This window comes from Oncorhynchus tshawytscha, linkage group LG08, assembly GCF_018296145.1.
Source record: "Oncorhynchus tshawytscha isolate Ot180627B linkage group LG08, Otsh_v2.0, whole genome shotgun sequence".
NCBI lineage: Eukaryota > Metazoa > Chordata > Actinopteri > Salmoniformes > Salmonidae > Oncorhynchus > Oncorhynchus tshawytscha.
The window spans coordinates 13,855,278-13,874,972 of NC_056436.1; the positions used below are offsets into that span (position 1 = coordinate 13,855,278).

The window sequence follows — 19,695 nt, forward strand, 5'->3', positions numbered from 1 at the left end:
ACCATGTACACACACACACAACCCAGCCCACCATGTACACACACACAACCCAGCCCACCATGTACACACACACAACCCAGTCCACCATGTACACACACACACAACCCAGCCCACCATGTACACACACACCCCAGCCCACCATGTACACACACACACACACACACACACACACACCCAGCCCACCATGTACACACACACACACACACACCCCCAGCCCACCATGTACACACACACACACACACACACACACACCCCCAGCCCACCATGTACACACACACACACACACACACACCCAGCCCACCATGTACACACACCCCAGCATGTACACACACACACCAGCCCACCATGTACACACACACACACACCAGCCCACCATGTACACACACACACCCCAGCCCACCATGTACACACACACACCCCAGCCCACCATGTACACACACACCAGCCCCCCCACACACACACACACACACACCCCAGCCCACCATGTACACACACCCCAGCCCACCATGTACGTACACACACACAACACCATGTACACACACCCCAGCCCACCATAACCACACCACACCCCAGCCCACCATAACCACACCCCAGCCCACCATGTACACACACACACACCCCAGCCCACCATGTACACACACACACAGCCCACCACACACACACCCCAGCCCACCATGTACGCACACACACCCCAGCCCACCATGTACACACACACACCCCAGCCCACCATGTACACACACACACCCCAGCCCACCATGTACACACACACACCCCAGCCCACCATGTACACACACACACCCCAGCCCACCATGTACACACACACACCCCAGCCCACCATGTACACACACACACCCCAGCCCACCATGTACACACACACACCCCAGCCCACCATGTACACACACACACCCCAGCCCACCATGTACACACACACACCCCAGCCCACCATGTACACACACACATCCCAGCCCACCATGTACACACACACACATCCCAGCCCACCATGTACACACACACACATCCCAGCCCACCATGTACACACACACACATCCCAGCCCACCATGTACACACACACAATCCCAGCCCACCATTACACACACCCCAGCCCACCATGCACACACCCCAGCCCACCATGTACACACACACACACCCCAGCCCACCATGCACACACACCCCAGCCCACCATGTACACACGCACACACCCCCCAAGCCCACCCATGACGTAAGGAACCATTCCGTACATGCATACTTCACATATTGTAAATGTCTGTCTGGGTCTTGCATCCCAAATGGCACCCTATTCCCTACATAGTGCACTAAGAAGCAGTGTGTCATTTGTGACGCAGGTTGGGAGTAGGTGGAAGGACGCAGGTTGGGAGTAGGTGGAAGGACGCAGGTTGGGAGTAGGTGGAAGGACGCAGGTTGGGAGTAGGTGGAAGGACCCAGGTTGGGAGTAGGTGGAAGGACCCAGGTTGGGAGTAGGTGGAAGGACGCAGGTTGGGAGTAGGTGGAAGGACGCAGGTTGGGAGGTAGGTGGAAGGACCAGGTTGGGAGTAGGTGGAAGGACCCAGGTTGGGAGTAGGTGGAAGGACCCAGGTTGGGAGTAGGTGGAAGGACGCAGGTTGCAGGGAGTAGGTGGAAGGACCCAGGTTGGGAGTAGGTGGAAGGACCCAGGTTGGGAGTAGGTGGAAGGACCCAGGTTGGGAGTAGGTGGAAGGACAGGTTGCAGGTTGGGAGTAGGTGGAAGGACCCAGGTTGGGAGTAGGTGGAAGGACACAGGTTTGGAGTAGGTGGAAGGACACAGGTTTGGAGTAGGTGGAAGGACACAGGTTTGGAGTAGGTGGAAGGACACAGGTTTGGAGTAGGTGGAAGGACACAGGTTTGGAGTAGGTGGAAGGACACAGGTTTGGAGTAGGTGGAAGGACACAGGTTTGGAGTAGGTGGAAGGACACAGGTTTGGAGTAGGTGGAAGGACACAGGTTTGGAGTAGGTGGAAGGACACAGGTTTGGAGTAGGTGGAAGGACACAGGTTTGGAGTAGGAGGAAGGACACAGGTTTGGAGTAGGTGGAAGGACACAGGTTGGAGTAGGTGACTGGAAGGACTTACTGCTGGTTCTAGCAGCACAGAGTAGGACAGAACAGAGGGCGTACTGCTCTAGAACGATTCACTTTTTTCCAGTCAGGCCCTCACAGCTACAGACAGCCCTCACAGCTACAGTCTACTGCACACTGATAGAAAAGATACAAGCAGCCCAAAACAGCAACAGCTCGAAGATACAGTACACAGCTAGCTACAGCCGCTAACACTACTCTAACTTCTGCGACGCATATAAGGCCCTGCCCCGCCCCCCTTTCGGAAAAGCTGACCACGACTCCATTTTGTTGATCCCTGCCTACAGACAGAAACTAAAACAAGAGGCTCCCACGCTGAGGTCTGTCCAACGCTGGTCTGACCAAGCTGACTCCACACTGCTTCCATCACGTGGACTGGGAGATGTTTCGTATTGCGTCAGAGAACAATATTGACGAATATGCTGATTCGGTGTGCGAGTTCATTAGAACGTGCGTTGAAGATGTCGTTCCCATAGCAACGATTAAAACATTCCCTAACCAGAAACCGTGGATTGATGGCAGCATTCGTGTGAAACTGAAAGCGCGAACCACTGCTTTTAATCAGGGCAAGGTGTCTGGTAACATGACCGAATACAAACAGTGCAGCTATTCCCTCCGCAAGGCTATCAAACAAGCTAAGCGTCAGTACAGAGACAAAGTAGAATCTCAATTCAACGGCTCAGACACAAGAGGCATGTGGCAGGGTCTACAGTCAATCACAGACTACAGGAAGAAATCCAGCCCAGTCACGGACCAGGATGTCTTGCTCCCAGGCAGACTAAATAACTTTTTTGCCCGCTTTGAGGACAATACAGTGCCACTGACACGGCCTGCAATGAAAACATGCGGTCTCTCCTTCACTGCAGCCGAGGTGAGTAAGACATTTAAACGTGTTAACCCTCGCAAGGCTGCAGGCCCAGACGGCATCCCCAGCCGCGCCCTCAGAGCATGCGCAGACCAGCTGGCCGGTGTGTTTACGGACATATTCAATCAATCCCTATACCAGTCTGCTGTTCCCACATGCTTCAAGAGGGCCACCATTGTTCCTGTTCCCAAGAAAGCTAAGGTAACTGAGCTAAACGACTACCGCCCGTAGCACTCACTTCCGTCATCATGAAGTGCTTTGAGAGACTAGTCAAGGACCATATCACCTCCAACCTACCTGACACCCTAGACCCACTCCAATTTGCTTACCGCCCAAATTGGTCCACAGACGATGCAATCTCAACCACACTGCACACTGCCCTAACCCATCTGGACAAGAGGAATACCTATGTGAGAATGCTGTTCATCGACTACAGCTCGGCATTCAACACCATAGTACCCTCCAAGCTCGTCATCAAGCTCGAGACCCTGGGTCTCGACCCCGCCCTGTGCAACTGGGTACTGGACTTCCTGACAGGCCGCCCCCAGGTGGTGAGGGTAGGCAACAACATCTCCTCCCCGCTGATCCTCAACACTGGGGCCCCACAAGGGTGCGTTCTGAGCCCTCTCCTGTACTCCCTGTTCACCCATGACTGCGTGGCCACGCACGCCTCCAACTCAATCATCAAGTTTGCGGACGACACAACAGTGGTAGGCTTGATTACCAACAACGACGAGACGGCCTACAGGGAGGAGGTGAGGGCCCTCGGAGTGTGGTGTCAGGAAAATAACCTCACACTCAACGTCAACAAAACTAAGGAGATGATTGTGGACTTCAGGAAACAGCAGAGGGAACACCCCCCTATCCACATCGATGGAACAGTAGTGGAGAGGGTAGCAAGTTTTAAGTTCCTCGGCATACACATCACAGACAAACTGAATTGGTCCACTCACACAGACAGCATCGTGAATAAGGCGCAGCAGCGCCTCTTCAACCTCAGGAGGCTGAAGAAAGTCGGCTTTTCACCAAAAGCACTCACAAACTTCTACAGATGCACAATCGAAAGCATCCTGGCGGTCTGTATCACCGCCTGGTACGGCAACTGCTCCGCCCTCAACCGTAAGGCTCTCCAGAGGATAGTGAGGTCTGCACAACGCATCACCGGGGGCAAACTACCTGCCCTCCAGGACACCTACACCACCCGATGTTACAGGAAGGCCATAAAGATCATCAAGGACATCAACCACCCGAGCCACTGCCTGTTCACCCCGCTATCATCCAGAAGGCGAGGTCAGTACAGGTGCATCAAAGCTGGGACCGAGAGACTGAAAAACAGCTTCTATCTCAAGGCCATCAGACTGTTAAACAGCCACCACTAACATTGAGTGGCTGCTGCCAACACACTGACACTGACTCTACTCCAGCCACTTTAATAATGGGAATTGATGGGAAATTATGTAAATATATCACTAGCCACTTTAAACAATGCTACCTTATATAATGTTACTTACCCTACATTATTCATCTCATATGCATACGTATATACTGTACTCTATATCATCGACTGCATCCTTATGTAATACATGTATCACTAGCCACTTTAACTATGCCACTTTGTTTACATACTCATCTCATATGTATATACTGTACTCGATACCATCTACTGTATCTTGCCTATGCTGCTCTGTACCATCACTCATTCATATATCCTTATGTACATATTCTTTATCCCCTTACACTGTGTATAAGACAGTAGTTTTGGAATTGTTAGCTAGATTACTTGTTGGTTATTACTGCATTGTCGGAACTAGAAGCACAAGCATTTTGCTACACTCGCATTAACATCTGCTAACCATGTGTATGTGACAAATAAAATTTGATTTGATTTGAGGTATGTAATGACACATTATATAAACTCTTTATAGTGTTTTATTTACATTTTAGAGGCGATAAGGTGATAAGTTGGACAGATCGAGTGAAAAAAAAGCAATTTTCCCACAACATCTGTCCTTGTCACTACAACGCATTAGTTTCGCTTCCCCACCCGCCATTTTTAAAAAGACCCGACGGGGATCATTGCCTGCTTGAATTATACAGAAACGGGTAGTGTAGAGGTCATGTAATTGATTCTGTTGGAAAGGGGAGAAATTGTGCTTTACAATGGTATTGACATTACAGTTGATCTGGAAGTATTACGTTTTTGGGGCGCCAAAATAAGGGCAAGTGTACGGACCAAGGCGATGTACGAGTTTACGTTACAGCAGTATGTACCGGGTATGCGATTTGTAAGCTAACAAATTGTCAGCCAACATAACGTATAATGTAACTTATTTGAAAAGTAATTTGTTTATTACATTACTCAACATTTTATTTACATTTGTTATAATTGGTTAAAGCACTAAAGATTAAATACAGTTAATATAGTTAAATTAATATATAAAGCAAGGAATTTGTATACCCTCTCATCGGACTTCGGCTGCATATTTTTCGCCATTTTCTTCAAATCTGAAAACATTGAAGCCACGCCCATTTTCTGAAGAATTGCATTATGGGCCTTAAAAGCACAGAAATAGTGTCCAGTGCGTGTATACTTCGTATTTTGGCGAATATAGTACGACTTCCGGGAACTTTTGACATACTAACTATATCCTCAATTCACATCACAAATAGTACAGTTAGTATGAGTATTTGAACACAGCTATTGTCTTTCACTATACATGACAGAACTCATCAGATTTAAATGTGCTATTTCATTTTTTTATTTGACCTTTATTTAACTAGGCAAGTCGGTTAATTAAGAACAAATTCTTATTTTCAATGATGGCCTTGGAACAGTGGGTTAACGGCCTGTTCAGGGGCAGAACAACAGATTTGTACCTTGTCAGCACGGGGTTGCAACCTTTCGGTTACTAGTCCAACGCTCTAACCACTAGGCTACCCTGCCGCCCCAACAGTTCAGTCCAACCATCTCTCTGTGAACTAGCCTATACAAGGAAATGAAGTGGCATTGGATGCTGAATGGTGCTTAGTCAATCAGTGTAGAGGGAACTGGTCTCTCTTGCAAGAGGTTTAATCTGAATGACAATAGCTTAACCTGTATAAATAAAGGGGATTTGAACGCTGACATTCAATGTTGAACAGTCACAGTGGTTAGCTGGTGAAGAAATAGTGGATTCTGACTGAACAGTGAACCGTGCGTGTCACTCACGTGCGTGTTTGTCAGCGAGGGCGATGAGCGTTGAGGAGATGTCTCTGCGTCGGTAGAAACAGACCACTTTAGCCTCCACGTTTCCATTGGCCGTCTGTAAACAATACGGGACAGAGAGAGAGAACTGAAAACGGAGGGTTGCCATGGTAACTGACCACAAGCCGTGCGCCTGCCACACCGTCATTGGTCACACACACAGAGAGTGTCGAGTTGGAGTTCAGGTTTGCTTACGATACCAGAACGAACAGAAACTCTGGTGAAGTCTGGTGAGCAACAGTAGAACTAGGCTAGGTTATATAATAACTATGCTACAAGAAGTCATTTACATGCCAGTGTTGATTGATCAAAGTGGGGTGACTAATGATTTATGGTGTTAAACCTCGTCACCTTCTCAAACCATATTGGAGAAGATCCAAGGGCCCTCCCCTCTGACCTTCTCTTCCAATGCATTTTTTTTTTTTAGGAGTGGAAGAAAGAGGAAGCAAGGGAGACTATTTGAGACTATTTGGGAAAGAGCCACTGCTATGCAGGTCTGGGCAGACTGACAGTGGCGTGAGTGAGTACAGCAGTTTAGCTAGGCCTAGGGTCAGGTCTGTGTCCATCTATTAAAGGGACACTTCGGATTTTGGCAATGATTGGCACTTTATCTACTTCCTCAGAGTCAGATGAACTCGTGGATGCCATTTGTATATCTCTGTGTCCAGTATGAAGGAAGTAAGAGGTAGTTTTGAGAGTCAATGCTAACTATTATTAGCACAATGACTGGAAGTCTATGGGTATCTGCTAGCAATTGCGCTAGCGCTAGTTTGCAACTTCCTTCAAATGGCACACAGAAACATAAAAATGGTATCCACGAGGTCATCTGACTCTTGGGAAGTAGATAAAAGGGCCAAAATCCCGAAGTGTCCCTTTAATCACAGCAGACAGACACTAGTCTCCAGTACCTTCAAACAGCCAAACATTGAGGACAGTTGGCACCTGTCTGGACTCGAGAGACTTCTCGCACACACACACACCACGGTCTCACCTTGTTGAGCTCTTCTATCCGCCGGATCAGCAGTGGGTTACTGGATGAGTTTTCAAAATAAACATAATCTGTGGAGGAAGAGGGAAGAAAGGAGGGAGAGAGAACGTCAGTACAGTGTCGTAACAAGGTTTCTCTGTATATCCAACTGACAGACAGTGGCAACTGGATTCTCACTGAGTGGTTTAGCCCCTCTGACCAATGGATGACTTCAATAGCTTGTTGTACAGTAAATCAAAACACGTGCCGACCCACAATTCAATATTTTTTTCCTTTTTCCATTTCCAGCTCCCTCTACCTCAGTCTGTGCTCTTGACCCAGCTCCTTCTCTCCCCTCCCATTGCTCTCCTATCCCCTCCCATTGCTCTCCTATCCCCTCCCATTGCTCTCCTATCCCCTCCCATTGCTCTCCTATCCCCTCCCATTGCTCTCCTCCCCTCTCCCTCTGCTCTCCTATCCCCTCCAATTGCTCCCCTCCCTCTCCCCCTGCTCTCCCCCCATCCCCTCCCTCTGCTCTCCTCCTCTCCCCTTGCTCTCTCATCCTCTCCCCTCTGCCACTTCTCTCCCATCCATCCCCTGCTCTCCCATCCCCCCATCCCCCTCTGCTCTCCCATCCCCTCCATCCTTTGCTCTCCCACCCCTAGCCCCACTTTCCCATCCGCCGCTTCAGGCCCATCCCCTCCCCTCCATCCCCTGCTCTCCCATCCCCCTGGTCTCCCCTCCCATTGCTCTCCCCCTCCCCTCTCGCTCTCCCCCTGCTCTCCTATCCCCTCCACGCTGCTCTCCTACCCCAATGCTCTCCCCTCTTCCCCTGCTCTCCCGTCCCCTCATTGCTCTCCCCTATCGCTTCTCCCTGTTCTCCCATCCCTCCATCCCCTGCTCTCCCATCCCCCTGCTCTCCTACCCCAATGCTCTCCCCTCTCCCCCTGCTCTCCCGTCCCCTCATTGCTCTCCCCTATCGCTTCTCCCCTGTTCTCCCATCCCTCCATCCCCTGCTCTCCCATCCCCCTGCTCTCCTACCCCAATGCTCTCCCCTCTCCCCCTGCTCTCCCGTCCCCTCATTGCTCTCCCCTATCGCTTCTCCCCTGTTCTCCCATCCCTCCATCCCCTGCTCTCCCATCCCCCTGCTCTCCCCCTCCCCCTGTCCCCTCTCCTATCCCTCCACCCTCTCCCATCCTCCATCCCCCTCCATCCCCCTGCTCTCCCCCTCCCCTGCTCTCCTATCCCCTCCACCCTGCTCTCCCATCCCCACCACCCTGCTCCCTCCACCCCCCCCATCCCCACCCCCTGCTCCCCCTCCTACCCCATTGCTCTCCCATCTCCCCTGCTCTTCCATCCCTCCATCCCCTGCTCTCCCATCCCCCTGCTCTCCCCCTCCCTCTGCTCTCCTGTCCCCTCCACCCTGCTCTCCTACCCCAATGCTCTCCCCTCTCTGCTCTCCCCTATCCCTTCTCCCCTGCTCTCCTACCCCAATGCTCTCCCGTCCCCTCTCATTCCTCTCCCCTGCTCTCCCCTATCCCTCCATCCCCTGCTCTCCCATCCCCCTGCTCTCCCATCCTCCTCCAATCCCTCCTGCTCTCCCATCCCCCCACTCTCCCATCCCCCCCAATCCCCCTGCTCTCCATCCCCCTCTCATTGCCCCCTGCTCTCCTATCCCCTCCACCCTGCTCTCCTACCACAATGCTCTCCCCTCCCCCACTCCTCTCTCCCTGATCTTGGCCCAGCTCCAGGCCCATAGCAGCCTCAGTACTCAGCCTGACATCCCTTTAGGCCCTGGGCTTGGTAGGGTGCCTAGTCTTAACCCTGCATGCGTCTTGGCTAACGTCAGATTATCACACCGCACACTTGGTAGGCTGCCTGGAGCTAAACCCCCCCTCGTCTCCTCCTCTATTCCCCTACATCCATTCACTCTCATCCTCCACCCCCCCCAACCTCCACAGTCCGCTCCCACCCCCTCAACCCTCCGTAGTCTACCCTACTCTCTCACCCCTCCAGTCTACTCCCACTCCCTCAAATCTCCCACCTCCACACTACCTAGACTAAGCCCTCCAACGTCCCCCCTCCACGCTCCCTAGTCGACCCCTATCCAGGCCTCCCATTTTCATGCCTTGCAGCAAAAGTGGCTGTTGTGCCATGAACATAATAATTATAATTCCATTCTCCCGTCTGCCAATCACCCTGTTCCGAAGCACCTCTCACTCACATGGCTCTTTCAGATATCTCAATTCTTATTAGCCAATGCCCGTCACATGATCGGGTCCTTCTCACAGGCATCGCAGCTCCGAAGTAGGCTACTAGTGAAGACAGATCGGGGAGGAAACGGAGCACATCCTTATCAAATTCGAAGACGGTAGAAGAACTCTCCACATTTACTTTTCGTAAGCAAACAAGATGAGTAACAAACAACAAAAGCACTAGCCTGTCAATCTACTGTCCCCCATAGTACAAAAGTTGACCAATTCTATTAGTCAGCTTGTCATTCCCGGCGAGAAATAAATACACCAAAAAGAATGGGACAGTTGTGTGACGATAGATTCCAAATGAATAAACCCACTGTACATCAAAAACATTTTAAAAAACAATTACGCTGATGCAACAGATCAGAACATTTAGCTTAAAATGTTGATAAGCTATTAGGCTATTTCTTCACCGGTTCTCCAAATTGCGCCGCAAATGAGAGCGGTTTCATAAATGCGAGATGAAAATCTCCTTTAGAAATGTAGAAAGAGAGAAGATGTAGAAATGCAACAACTAGCACAGGGTTGTTAATATCACTAGGAGTGTGTCTTTGGCTGCTGGACAACAAAGGAAAATTGAGAACATGAGAGAAATACTGGTTTCAATGGCATATGAGGAAGTGTTTATAAAACAATCCTCTTAACATTCCTATGGTCAGAACATGGTAAAACATATATATATATATATATATATATATATATATATATATATATATATATATATATATATATATATATATATATATATATATATATATATATATATATATAAATATATAAAAGTCCAGGTTTTAATTGCGTTTATGGTTAAATAGTTTTAAAAAATGATAAGTGCCTCTGCTCAGATTGCAAGGTGGGTAATGTGGTGCGGAACAGGCCCTTCTCTGCTATCTGAAAACAGTGGCGCTAGTACTACAGAATCAAGCCTTAGATGTCCATGTTCGTTGTCCTGCATTCTAATTGTTAAACAAGACTGCTGTTTAGCCTGTGTGTGTGTGTGTGGATCTGTAAATACATTTTAAAAAGTCTCATTCAAGTTTGGCTACATTTTCAGGCACCTTCCTCCTGCCAGTGTCGGTGTGCACATGACAAACTGTAACCAATTCCCATAGACTATCACCTACCCTTTGACCTGTAGGATAATTACTTATGTACACTTACATACTCTTGTGTTTTTTGTAACAGAACAGCTAGTCTTTTTTTAGGTTTTCAAATCTATTTAAAATTGGCCATTTTTGGTTAATGGCCTTGCCGGAATAGGGCCTTGCCCCTGAAAATCACATAATTCCAGGCCTGCACCATTCCCTCCAGTCCGAGTCTTCGTCTCGTCTGAGTAGGTCTCCACTCTCCCAGGAAGGGAGGAACACACACACACACACACACACACACACACACACACACTTCAGGGTCCATGTAAACAAAGAGCGAGAGAAAGATGGGATGGGAGAGAGAAAGAGGGGCTCCTAGAAAAACAACAACATACAAGCAGAAAACTGTTATACAGCCAAAATACAGAACATGCTCCATGCAGACCAAACTGTCTGTCTGCCTACCCTCCTGCCATCTCAGCCTACATGTGCCCACAGCCAGCGTCTGCTACACCCACCCCTCCCCCACTGCCAGCCTCAGCCAATCACAGGCCCTCATTAACCGCTACGTCACAGTGCAGTCAAATATCCTCTGAGCCAATCATACCATGTTGCTGAGCTGAGACCCAAAGAGACAGTCAGCCCGCTCTGAGTGGAACCAAACCAGGCCAGTCAGACAGAAAGACAGACGTGTAGAGAGACAGACAAACAGAGACGGAATGAGAAAGAGCCAGACAGACATTGACTGACAGATAAGCAGAAATAAGTAAATAAATAAGCAATTAAAAACAGACAAAGACATGGGCATAGGGACTAGCGGAAGAAACAGACGAGAGGTAGAGAACATCCTCCCACGCAAGTCCAGTCCACACTTACACAGCGGTATGTTCTTGTGGAGAGGAGCAGACACCACAGGCCATATCAGGGTCAGTCTCAGTGTGCAGGGATATGGTATGGGGGTTACTATGGCAATGGCAGTCAGGTAATTCAATCCCCCACTGAACCTATCACACTCTTCTTTTCCCACTTACTCTCCAACTCTCATATACACCCGGTCCATCCATCTCACTAAAATAGGTCCTGCGTTTCCTCTTATGAACAACAGCCAAACATACTATGATAACCTGTGCTGTCCGTGACTGTTGGGAAATAGGTGGAGGCGATACCTTCTATCAGAGACACACAGTGTCATGTTCTCTCTCTCTCTCTCTAGAACCTGCAGCAATCCTGCTGACAATCTATGCTGTGTGTTTACCACCTGTGTGATGGAGTCTGTTCGGCTCCATGGAGACGTGTGTGTGTGTGTGTGTGTGTGTGTATGTGTGTGTGTGTACAGTTGTGCCCACCTCGTGTGGCCGCAGGTCATTTGTTTGTCACCTAACCATCACACAACATGTTACTGATCTGCTGAGGAAATGTTATACAGTTATTTCTGCTGTTATATATATCACATCTCTATCACAGTGACTGGCCGTCGGGGGACTTGTCACTGAAGACAGTGATGCTCTTTGTCCTAACAGTGTTATTCATCGAAACATCGATCCCACCATGGGCTGTCTCTGCATGACATGAAGCCTATTCTGATGAGCCAATCCCATTTGTCAGGAAGATGCCATGTGACCGTGCCATGGGTTTTTTTTTTTTTCACAGGAGAGCCAATCCAACTAAACACTTAGTAGAGCTTGTTCAAGCAACTAGCTGGATCCTCTCCTGGCCTTTGATCCCAGGGCCTGAGACTACACGCCTACAGGGAAAGTAGGCATGATGGCAATTAGGTGATAATTTAGTGTGAGCCAAGAAAATAAGCTGAAGATGCCAGGTAGATGATGCTGATCAAGCAACTCTGGTTAACTCGCATCTGATGTAAGGAGGAAGGGTACAATGGGTTTTGTTAAGGGTAATGTTCAGGGACACTCAATGCCCGGACAACTCATCCGTTTTGGATATTATGATGGTACAGGTAACTGCCAAAATAATGGAAACATTTAAGTAAATGAGGGATACAAAGTATATTGAAAGCAGGTGCTCCCACACAGGTATGGTTCCTAAGTTAATGAAGCAATAAACATCCAAACATGCTTTAGGATCATGTATAAAAATGCTGGGCAGGCCATTATTTTGACTACCATGGCTATGCCCCCATAGGATGACAATGTCCCCATCCACAGGGCACGAGTCCTCACTGAATGGTTTGATGAGCATGAAAACGATGTAAACCATTCGCAATGGCCGTCTCAGTCACCAGATCTCAACGCAATTTAACACTTACGGGAGATTCTGGAATGGCGTGAGACAGCGTTTTCCACCAACATCAACAAAAACACACAAAAAAATGAAATTTCTCGTGAAGAAGTGTCACATCCTTCCAATAGAGTTCCAGACATTGGTAGAATCTACACCACGTGCATTGAAGCTGTTCTGGCTCCTGGTGGCCCAACGCCCTACTTACTTATTTATATATATGTTGGTGTTTTCTTTATTTTGGCAGTTACCTGTAGTTCACAATAATGATGTGTGACTAACATCCAATAACGACCATCCAGACTCTTGTTTTAAAAATGTTCCTTGGGTTTTGGAGGATAAAATGTTCAGGGTACCTAAATGCCAGAGGTGGCTCTCTCTCTCTCTCCGGAAGAGTGATGTACTAGAAAAGACAAATGATCTATTGGATGAGGGCCTCCCGGGTGTCGCAGTGGTCTAAGGCCTGATCTAATGGGGGAAACAAAGACATTAGGGCCTGGCGAGCGTACTGTGTTCATACTTCAGCCACAAGGAAAGTCCTCAGTGCCTCTGATGATCTAGCATTGTCTTGCTAAGTGTTGGCCATCTTTGAGAGGACCCAGGTTTGTTTTGATGCCAGCCAAGCCAAGGCCTTAGACTGGAGGAGGGGACAAGGCAGCCACAGAGGCATCTGTTTTATCCTGGATCCTTGCAGAGTTTCAAAGCATGTCATGGGTGCTTCTTCTGACAATGGTTCACTAACATATGGGACTCTTCAGAACCCTAATTGTGACCAAAGCCATTTCTGAACATCAGTGTACTGCCATTGTACCAAAGAGCTAAGGCAATGACTGGGGTGGTAGGTCCAGACAGGAGACCTATGGTGAATGTAGAGGGTCAGAAGAGAACCGTCCACCACTTGGTGCCTGGTTCCTCCCTAGTCTCCCTAGTTTCCAGCCTTCTAGGGAGTTATTCCTGGCCACCGTGCTTCTGCATTGCTTGCTCTTTTGGGTTCTAGGCTGGGTAACTGCTGATGTAAAAAGAGTTTTATAGATGTTATTGACATGGAAATTCAAAACCATTTCCCTCCTTAAAATGTAGGCCTATTTTTACTATCTTGGTACTGATTGATTGGCCATAAATCAGAGCTTCTTGAGAAACGGTCCATCAACAGTTCCATCATTCCTAAAATGAGTGTAAAGCAGTAGTGAATCTACTGTCAAAAGTTGCATTTCCAGCTATCAATTAAAATGATCTGCTGGAAACGGGGGGGATGTAGCTCGTGTCAGTGTGCACCGAGTGACTGTTTAACACAGAAGAGGAGTGGCTTCAATTCACCTGTTTCCACAACAACTCATGGGTCTCTTCTATACAGCAGCATGGGCCTGATCGCATGCAGACAGGCTCAACTACACACACACAATCCTCACCATTTCAACACAGTGCCTGAACCAAACCGTAGGCTATTTTTTATGAAAGCTAGCTATCTTAACAGTGAGTTGTCTCACTTGTCTGAAAAACAACTTGTTCAGAACAGCCGACAGCCAGTTGACATGTATGAATAATAAGAGTGGGAAGACTAGGCTGTGTTGTTATATAGTATCGTCTCCTCCATGACTGGTCCCATTGACCCCATCTGTCACATTCACAATCTACAACTGGTGCTGCTGACACTGTTGTTGAGGTTATGGAATTTTGGATGATGGTTATTGGTCAGCAAAATGACCGTGGTCACCGTTAACAATTGTTTGAAAACACTTTTAAAAAACAGAACAAAAATATAAAAACGCAACATGTAAAGTGTTTGTCCAATGTTTTATGAATTGAAATAAAAGATCCCAGAAATGTTACAGACGCACAAAGCTTATTTCTCTCAAAATGTTGTGCACAAATGTATTTGCATTCCTGTTAGTGAGCATTTCTCCAATGCCAAGATAATCCATCCACCTGACAGGTGTGGCATATATCAAGAAGATGATTAAACAGCATGATCATTACACACGTGCACCTTGTGCTGGGGACAATAAAAGGTCACCAAAATGTGCAATTGTGTCACAACACAATGCCACAGATGTCTCAAGTTGAGGGGAGTGTGCAATTGGCCTGCTGACTGCAGGAATGTCCACTAGAGCTGTTGCCAGAGAATGTAATGTTAATTTCTCTACTCTAATCTGCCTCCATTGTAATTTTTGAGAATTTGGAAGTATGTCCAACCGGCCTCACAACCGCAGACCACATGTAACCACGCCCAGGACCTCCACATCCAGTATTTTCACCTGCAGGATCATCTGAGACCAGCCACCAGGACATCTGATGAAACTGAGGAGTATTTCTGTCTGTAATAAAGCACTTTTGTGGAGGAAAAAACTCCTGATTGGCTAGGCATGGATCCCACGTGGGTGGGCCTATGTCCTCCCAGGCCCCACCCATGACTGCGTCGCTGTCAGGTCAAGTGAAATTCATAGATTAGGCCCTAATGAATTGATTTAAATTGACTGATTTCCTTATATGAACTGTAACTCAGTAAAAGCAGACATGAGTTTTTATTCAGTGTAATTTTTGATATATATATATATTACATATATAGTGGAGCAAAAAAGTATTGTCAGCCACCAATTGTGCAAGTTCTCCCACTTAAAAAGATGAGAGGCCTGTAATTTTCATCATAGGTACACTTCATCATAGGTACACTACAGACAAAATGAGAAGAAAAAAAATCCAGAAAAATCACATTGTAGGATTTTTAATGAATTTATTTGCAAATTATGGTGGAAAATAAGTATTTGGCCAATAACAAAAGTTTCTCAATACTTTGTTATATACCCTTTGTTGGCAATGACAGAGGTCAAACATTTTCTGTAAATCTTCACAAGGTTTTTACACACTGTTGCTGGTATTTTGGCCCATTCCTCCATGCAGATCTCCTCTAGAGCAGTGATGTTTTGGGGCTGTTGCTGGGCAACACGGACTTTCAACTCCCTCCAAAGATTTTCTATGGTGTTGAGATCTGGAGACTGGCTAGGCCACTCCAGGACCTTGAAATGCTTCTTACGAAGCCACTCCTTCGTTGCCTGGGCGGTGTGTTTGGGATCATTGTCATGCTGAAAGACCCAGCCACGTTTCATATTCAATGCCCTTGCTGATGGTAGGCTTTATTACTTTGGTCCCAGCTCTCTGCAGGTCATTCACTAGGTCCCCCCTGTGGTTCTGGGATTTTTGCTCAGTTTTTTTTTTTTTTCTTCTTTAAAAAAAATGTTTTACCCCTTTTTTCTCCCCAATTTCGTGGTATCCAATTGTTGTAGTAGCTACTATCTTGTCTCATCGCTACAACTCCCGTACGGGCTCGGGGGAGACGAAGGTTGAAAGTCATGCGTCCTCCGTCCAATCCAACCAGCCGTACTGCTTCTTAACACAGTGCGCATCCAACCCGGAAGCCAGCCGCACCAATGTGTCAGAGGGTACACCGTGCACCTGGCAACCTTGGTTAGAGCTCACTGTGCCCAGCCCGCCACAGGAGTCGCTGGTGCGCGATGAGACAAGGACATCCCTACCAACCAAGCCCTCCCTAACCCGGACGACGCTAGGCCAATTGTGCGTCGCCCCACGGACCTCCCGGTCGCGGCCGGTTACGACAGAGCCTGGGCGCGAACCCAGGGACTCTGATGGCACAGCTGGCGCTGCAGTACAGCGCCCTTAACCACTGCGCCACCCGGGAGTCTGCTCACAGTTCTTGTAATCATTTTTACCCCACGGGGTGAGATCTTGCGTGGAGCCCCAGATCGAGGGAGATTATCAGTGGTCTTGTATGTCTTCCATTTCCTAATAATTGCTCCCACAGTTGCTCCCAAACCAAACTGCTTACCTATTGCAGATTCAGTCTTCCCAGCCTGGTGCAGGTCTACGATTTTGTTTCTGGTGTCCTTTGACAGCTCTTTGGTCTTGGCCATAGTGGAGTTTGGAGTGTGACTGTTTGAGGTTGTGGACAGGTGTCTTTTATACTGATAACAAGTTCAAACAGGTGCCATTAATACAGGTAACGAGTGGAGGACAGAGGAGCCTCTTATAGAAGAAGTCACAGGTCTGTGAGAGCCAGAAATCTTGCTTGTTTGTAGGTGACCAAATACTTATTTTCCACCATAATTTGCAAATAAATTCATTAAAAATCCTACAATGTGATTTTCTGGATTTTTTTTCTCATTTTGTCTGTTATAGTTGAAGTGTACCTATGATGAAAATTACAGGCCTCTCATCTTTTTAAGTGGGAGAACTTGCACAATTGGTGGCTGACTAAATACTTTTTTGCCCCACTGTATGTATGTATATATATATGCAACAATTTCACTGAGTTACAGTTCATAAGGGATCAGTCAATTGAAATAAATAAATTATGCCTTAATCTATTTATTTCACGACTGGGAATACAGATATGCATCTGATACCTAAAAAAAAGGGGCCTTAGGATCTCATTACGGTATTTTAGAGCATTCTAATTGCCATCGATAAAATGTAATTGTATTTGTTGTCCGTAGCTTATGCCTGCCCGTACCATAACCCCACCCGTGGGGCACTCTGTTCATGACGTCGACATCAGAAAAACACTCACCCATGACCCCATACATGTGGTCTGCAGTTGTGATGCCAGTTGGAAGTACTGCCAAATTCTCTAAAACGAAGTTGGAGGTGGCTTATGGTAGAGAAATTAACATCAAATTATCTGGCAACAGCTCTGATGGACATTCCTGCAGTCAGCATGCCAATTGCACACTCCCTCAAAACTTGAGACATCTATTGTGTTGTATGACAAAACAGCATATTTTAGAGAGTGGCCTTTTATTGTCCCCAACACAAGATGCACCTGTGTACTGACCATGTTGTTTAATCAGCTTCTTGATCTGCCACACCTGTCAGGTGGATGGATTATCTTGGTAAAGGAGAAATGTAAACACATTTGTTGACAAAATTTGAGAGAAATACACTTTTTGTGCATATGGAACATTTCTGGGATCTTTTATTTCCATTTATGAAACCAACACTTTACACACACACAGTTGTGGTCCAACAAACATTTTCACACTAGCTAACATGCTTGGTTTAAAAACTGTGGCTTGACTAACGCTTGCCTACTAGATACAGTCACCAATTTGCTGTCAAACTCCTGTTCAAATGTATTGCAGGAGAGTGAAACACCTGACCCCAGTCTTCTAACTATAATCAATCCCCCAACACTAAAATATCCAGGTGAGTTGGATAGCTAGACTCTCAGGTAAATTAACTCAACCTGAACAGGCTAAATTGTAATTTATTACAATTCTGAAAGGCACCTTATTTAAGTTAGCTAACTTCAGAGACCAGCAGTAGTCATCCTGCCCTGCCTCATAACACTCGTACCAGAGATAGTATTAAATTAGTTTAATACTAATTCCTTTCATTCTGACTCACTCTATCCAGAGCCAAATAACATGTTAGCAACCTAGCTAGCTAACGTTTGGTAGCTGACTGGCAAGCCAAACTTTACTTTTAAAAGCGAATCGCGGTTGAACTATTTTAGTGAAAACAAATGTTGTTAGGCCTACCAAAGACGATCATATTGGTTTGTGTAACAACAATAGCGATACGGGATGGAAACAACAACAATAAAAACCCGGGGTCGATCCCTAGCGCTACGAGACTCCCCTTCATCACCATCCTCCTCCTCACATAGTCACCATCGTCTTCATCACTCTGACTGAAACACAAGGCGCTTTAGGAAATAAAAGGAAGGGTAAAAACATGCTGCAAATCCTGCGACGAACCGGACGAGCGCAACATAAAGGATACAAAATTGTCCCAAAATGTGTTCCCCCTTACCTCCAACCCGGTACATGTTCGCTGCCATGACTGCCCCGGGTCCTGGCGTCTCCAGGTAGGGTTAGCTGTCGCTGTGTTACCACTGCCGCCGCTGTGTGTTGGAAAATGGTGGATTGATCAATACGAAGCAAACTAGCCAAGAGATCTTAAAGAGACAGTACACGTTATTTCTCAAAAACCTACTTCTCTGGGGCTACTGTATTTTAATTGAGTCGGACTTGGGTAACCCGCGTAAAATTTGGATACGGTTGGTAACAAAGCGGTTTCCCCTGGAGGTCGGTGCAGGAGCGAGGAGTGGGCAGACGCTAAATCGGCGGAATTGGGAAGGGGAGGAGGGCACTATTCAGCGTCACTGCCCTCTCACTACCCGCCTCCCTCACACAACACAACAATGCTGTTGCTGGTGTGACCTTGCTGGTTACTTACCTCAGACTCACTACTAGATGGAATATGTATAAAGTATTCAACTGTTTAGCTGTTTGATTGAATTAAACTTTCATATGAGTAGACTACAATGGTTTTGTGTGGTCAATTCCTTTTGTCTGTTAATCTCCCTTGGCCTCATTGCCCCATCATGTTCAAACGGAAGACAGAGGCGGAGATGGATAATGTTGTAGTCTTAGGCTACATTAAATATATATAACAACCTCTGTTTTCAATGTGTTTTTTATTACTATCAGACAAAGGAGAGTTTCAAATCACATTCATTCTCTTCATCATTCATTTGTTTTCTAAAGGATAAGAGTAAAACAGAATTATGCAACACGTCCTGAACTGTCCTGAACTGCTAGGCCAACATTGACATCACACAACAGCTAATTCTGAACAGAATTGGGTAAAACGTCATTAGGAGATGTGTTGTTTAGGACAGTTTGATAAAATAGTTAGGTACCCACTACCCACACAGTAGTCTTTCTGGTTTGGACAGCTTCAATGATGCCTCATCTTGAGAGCTATGGTGTGTGATATGTCTGGGTCCAAGCAAGGAGATTATTACTATGAAAACATGTCAGAGGCCAGGGAGATAGACAGGCAGGAGGGAAGGCAGACCGAGACAGACACAGAGATGGACAGAAACAGTAACAGACAGGCAAGCA

General features: G+C 47.0%; 1 protein-coding gene across 2 annotated transcripts in view; it reads right to left on the bottom strand.

Moving 5' to 3' along the window:
* The window catches only part of LOC112256892 (metastasis-associated protein MTA1-like), a 79,748-nt gene extending 60,817 nt beyond the window's left edge, over window positions 1-18,931 (bottom strand). Inside the window, exons 1-4 of one of the 2 annotated variants that reach the window (XM_042325263.1) lie at window positions 18,782-18,931; window positions 18,599-18,689; window positions 7,210-7,277; window positions 6,183-6,276 (exon numbers count right to left, since the gene is read on the bottom strand). In XM_042325263.1, the coding sequence (XP_042181197.1) occupies window positions 6,183-6,276; window positions 7,210-7,277; window positions 18,599-18,626 (190 nt within the window). In that variant the 5' untranslated portion in view covers window positions 18,627-18,689; window positions 18,782-18,931. Of the gene's footprint in view, window positions 1-6,182; window positions 6,277-7,209; window positions 7,278-18,598 lie in introns of both variants that reach the window. The other variant, XR_006083865.1, reaches the window with a different exon arrangement.
* Between the last annotated feature and the right edge of the window lie 764 nt (window positions 18,932-19,695).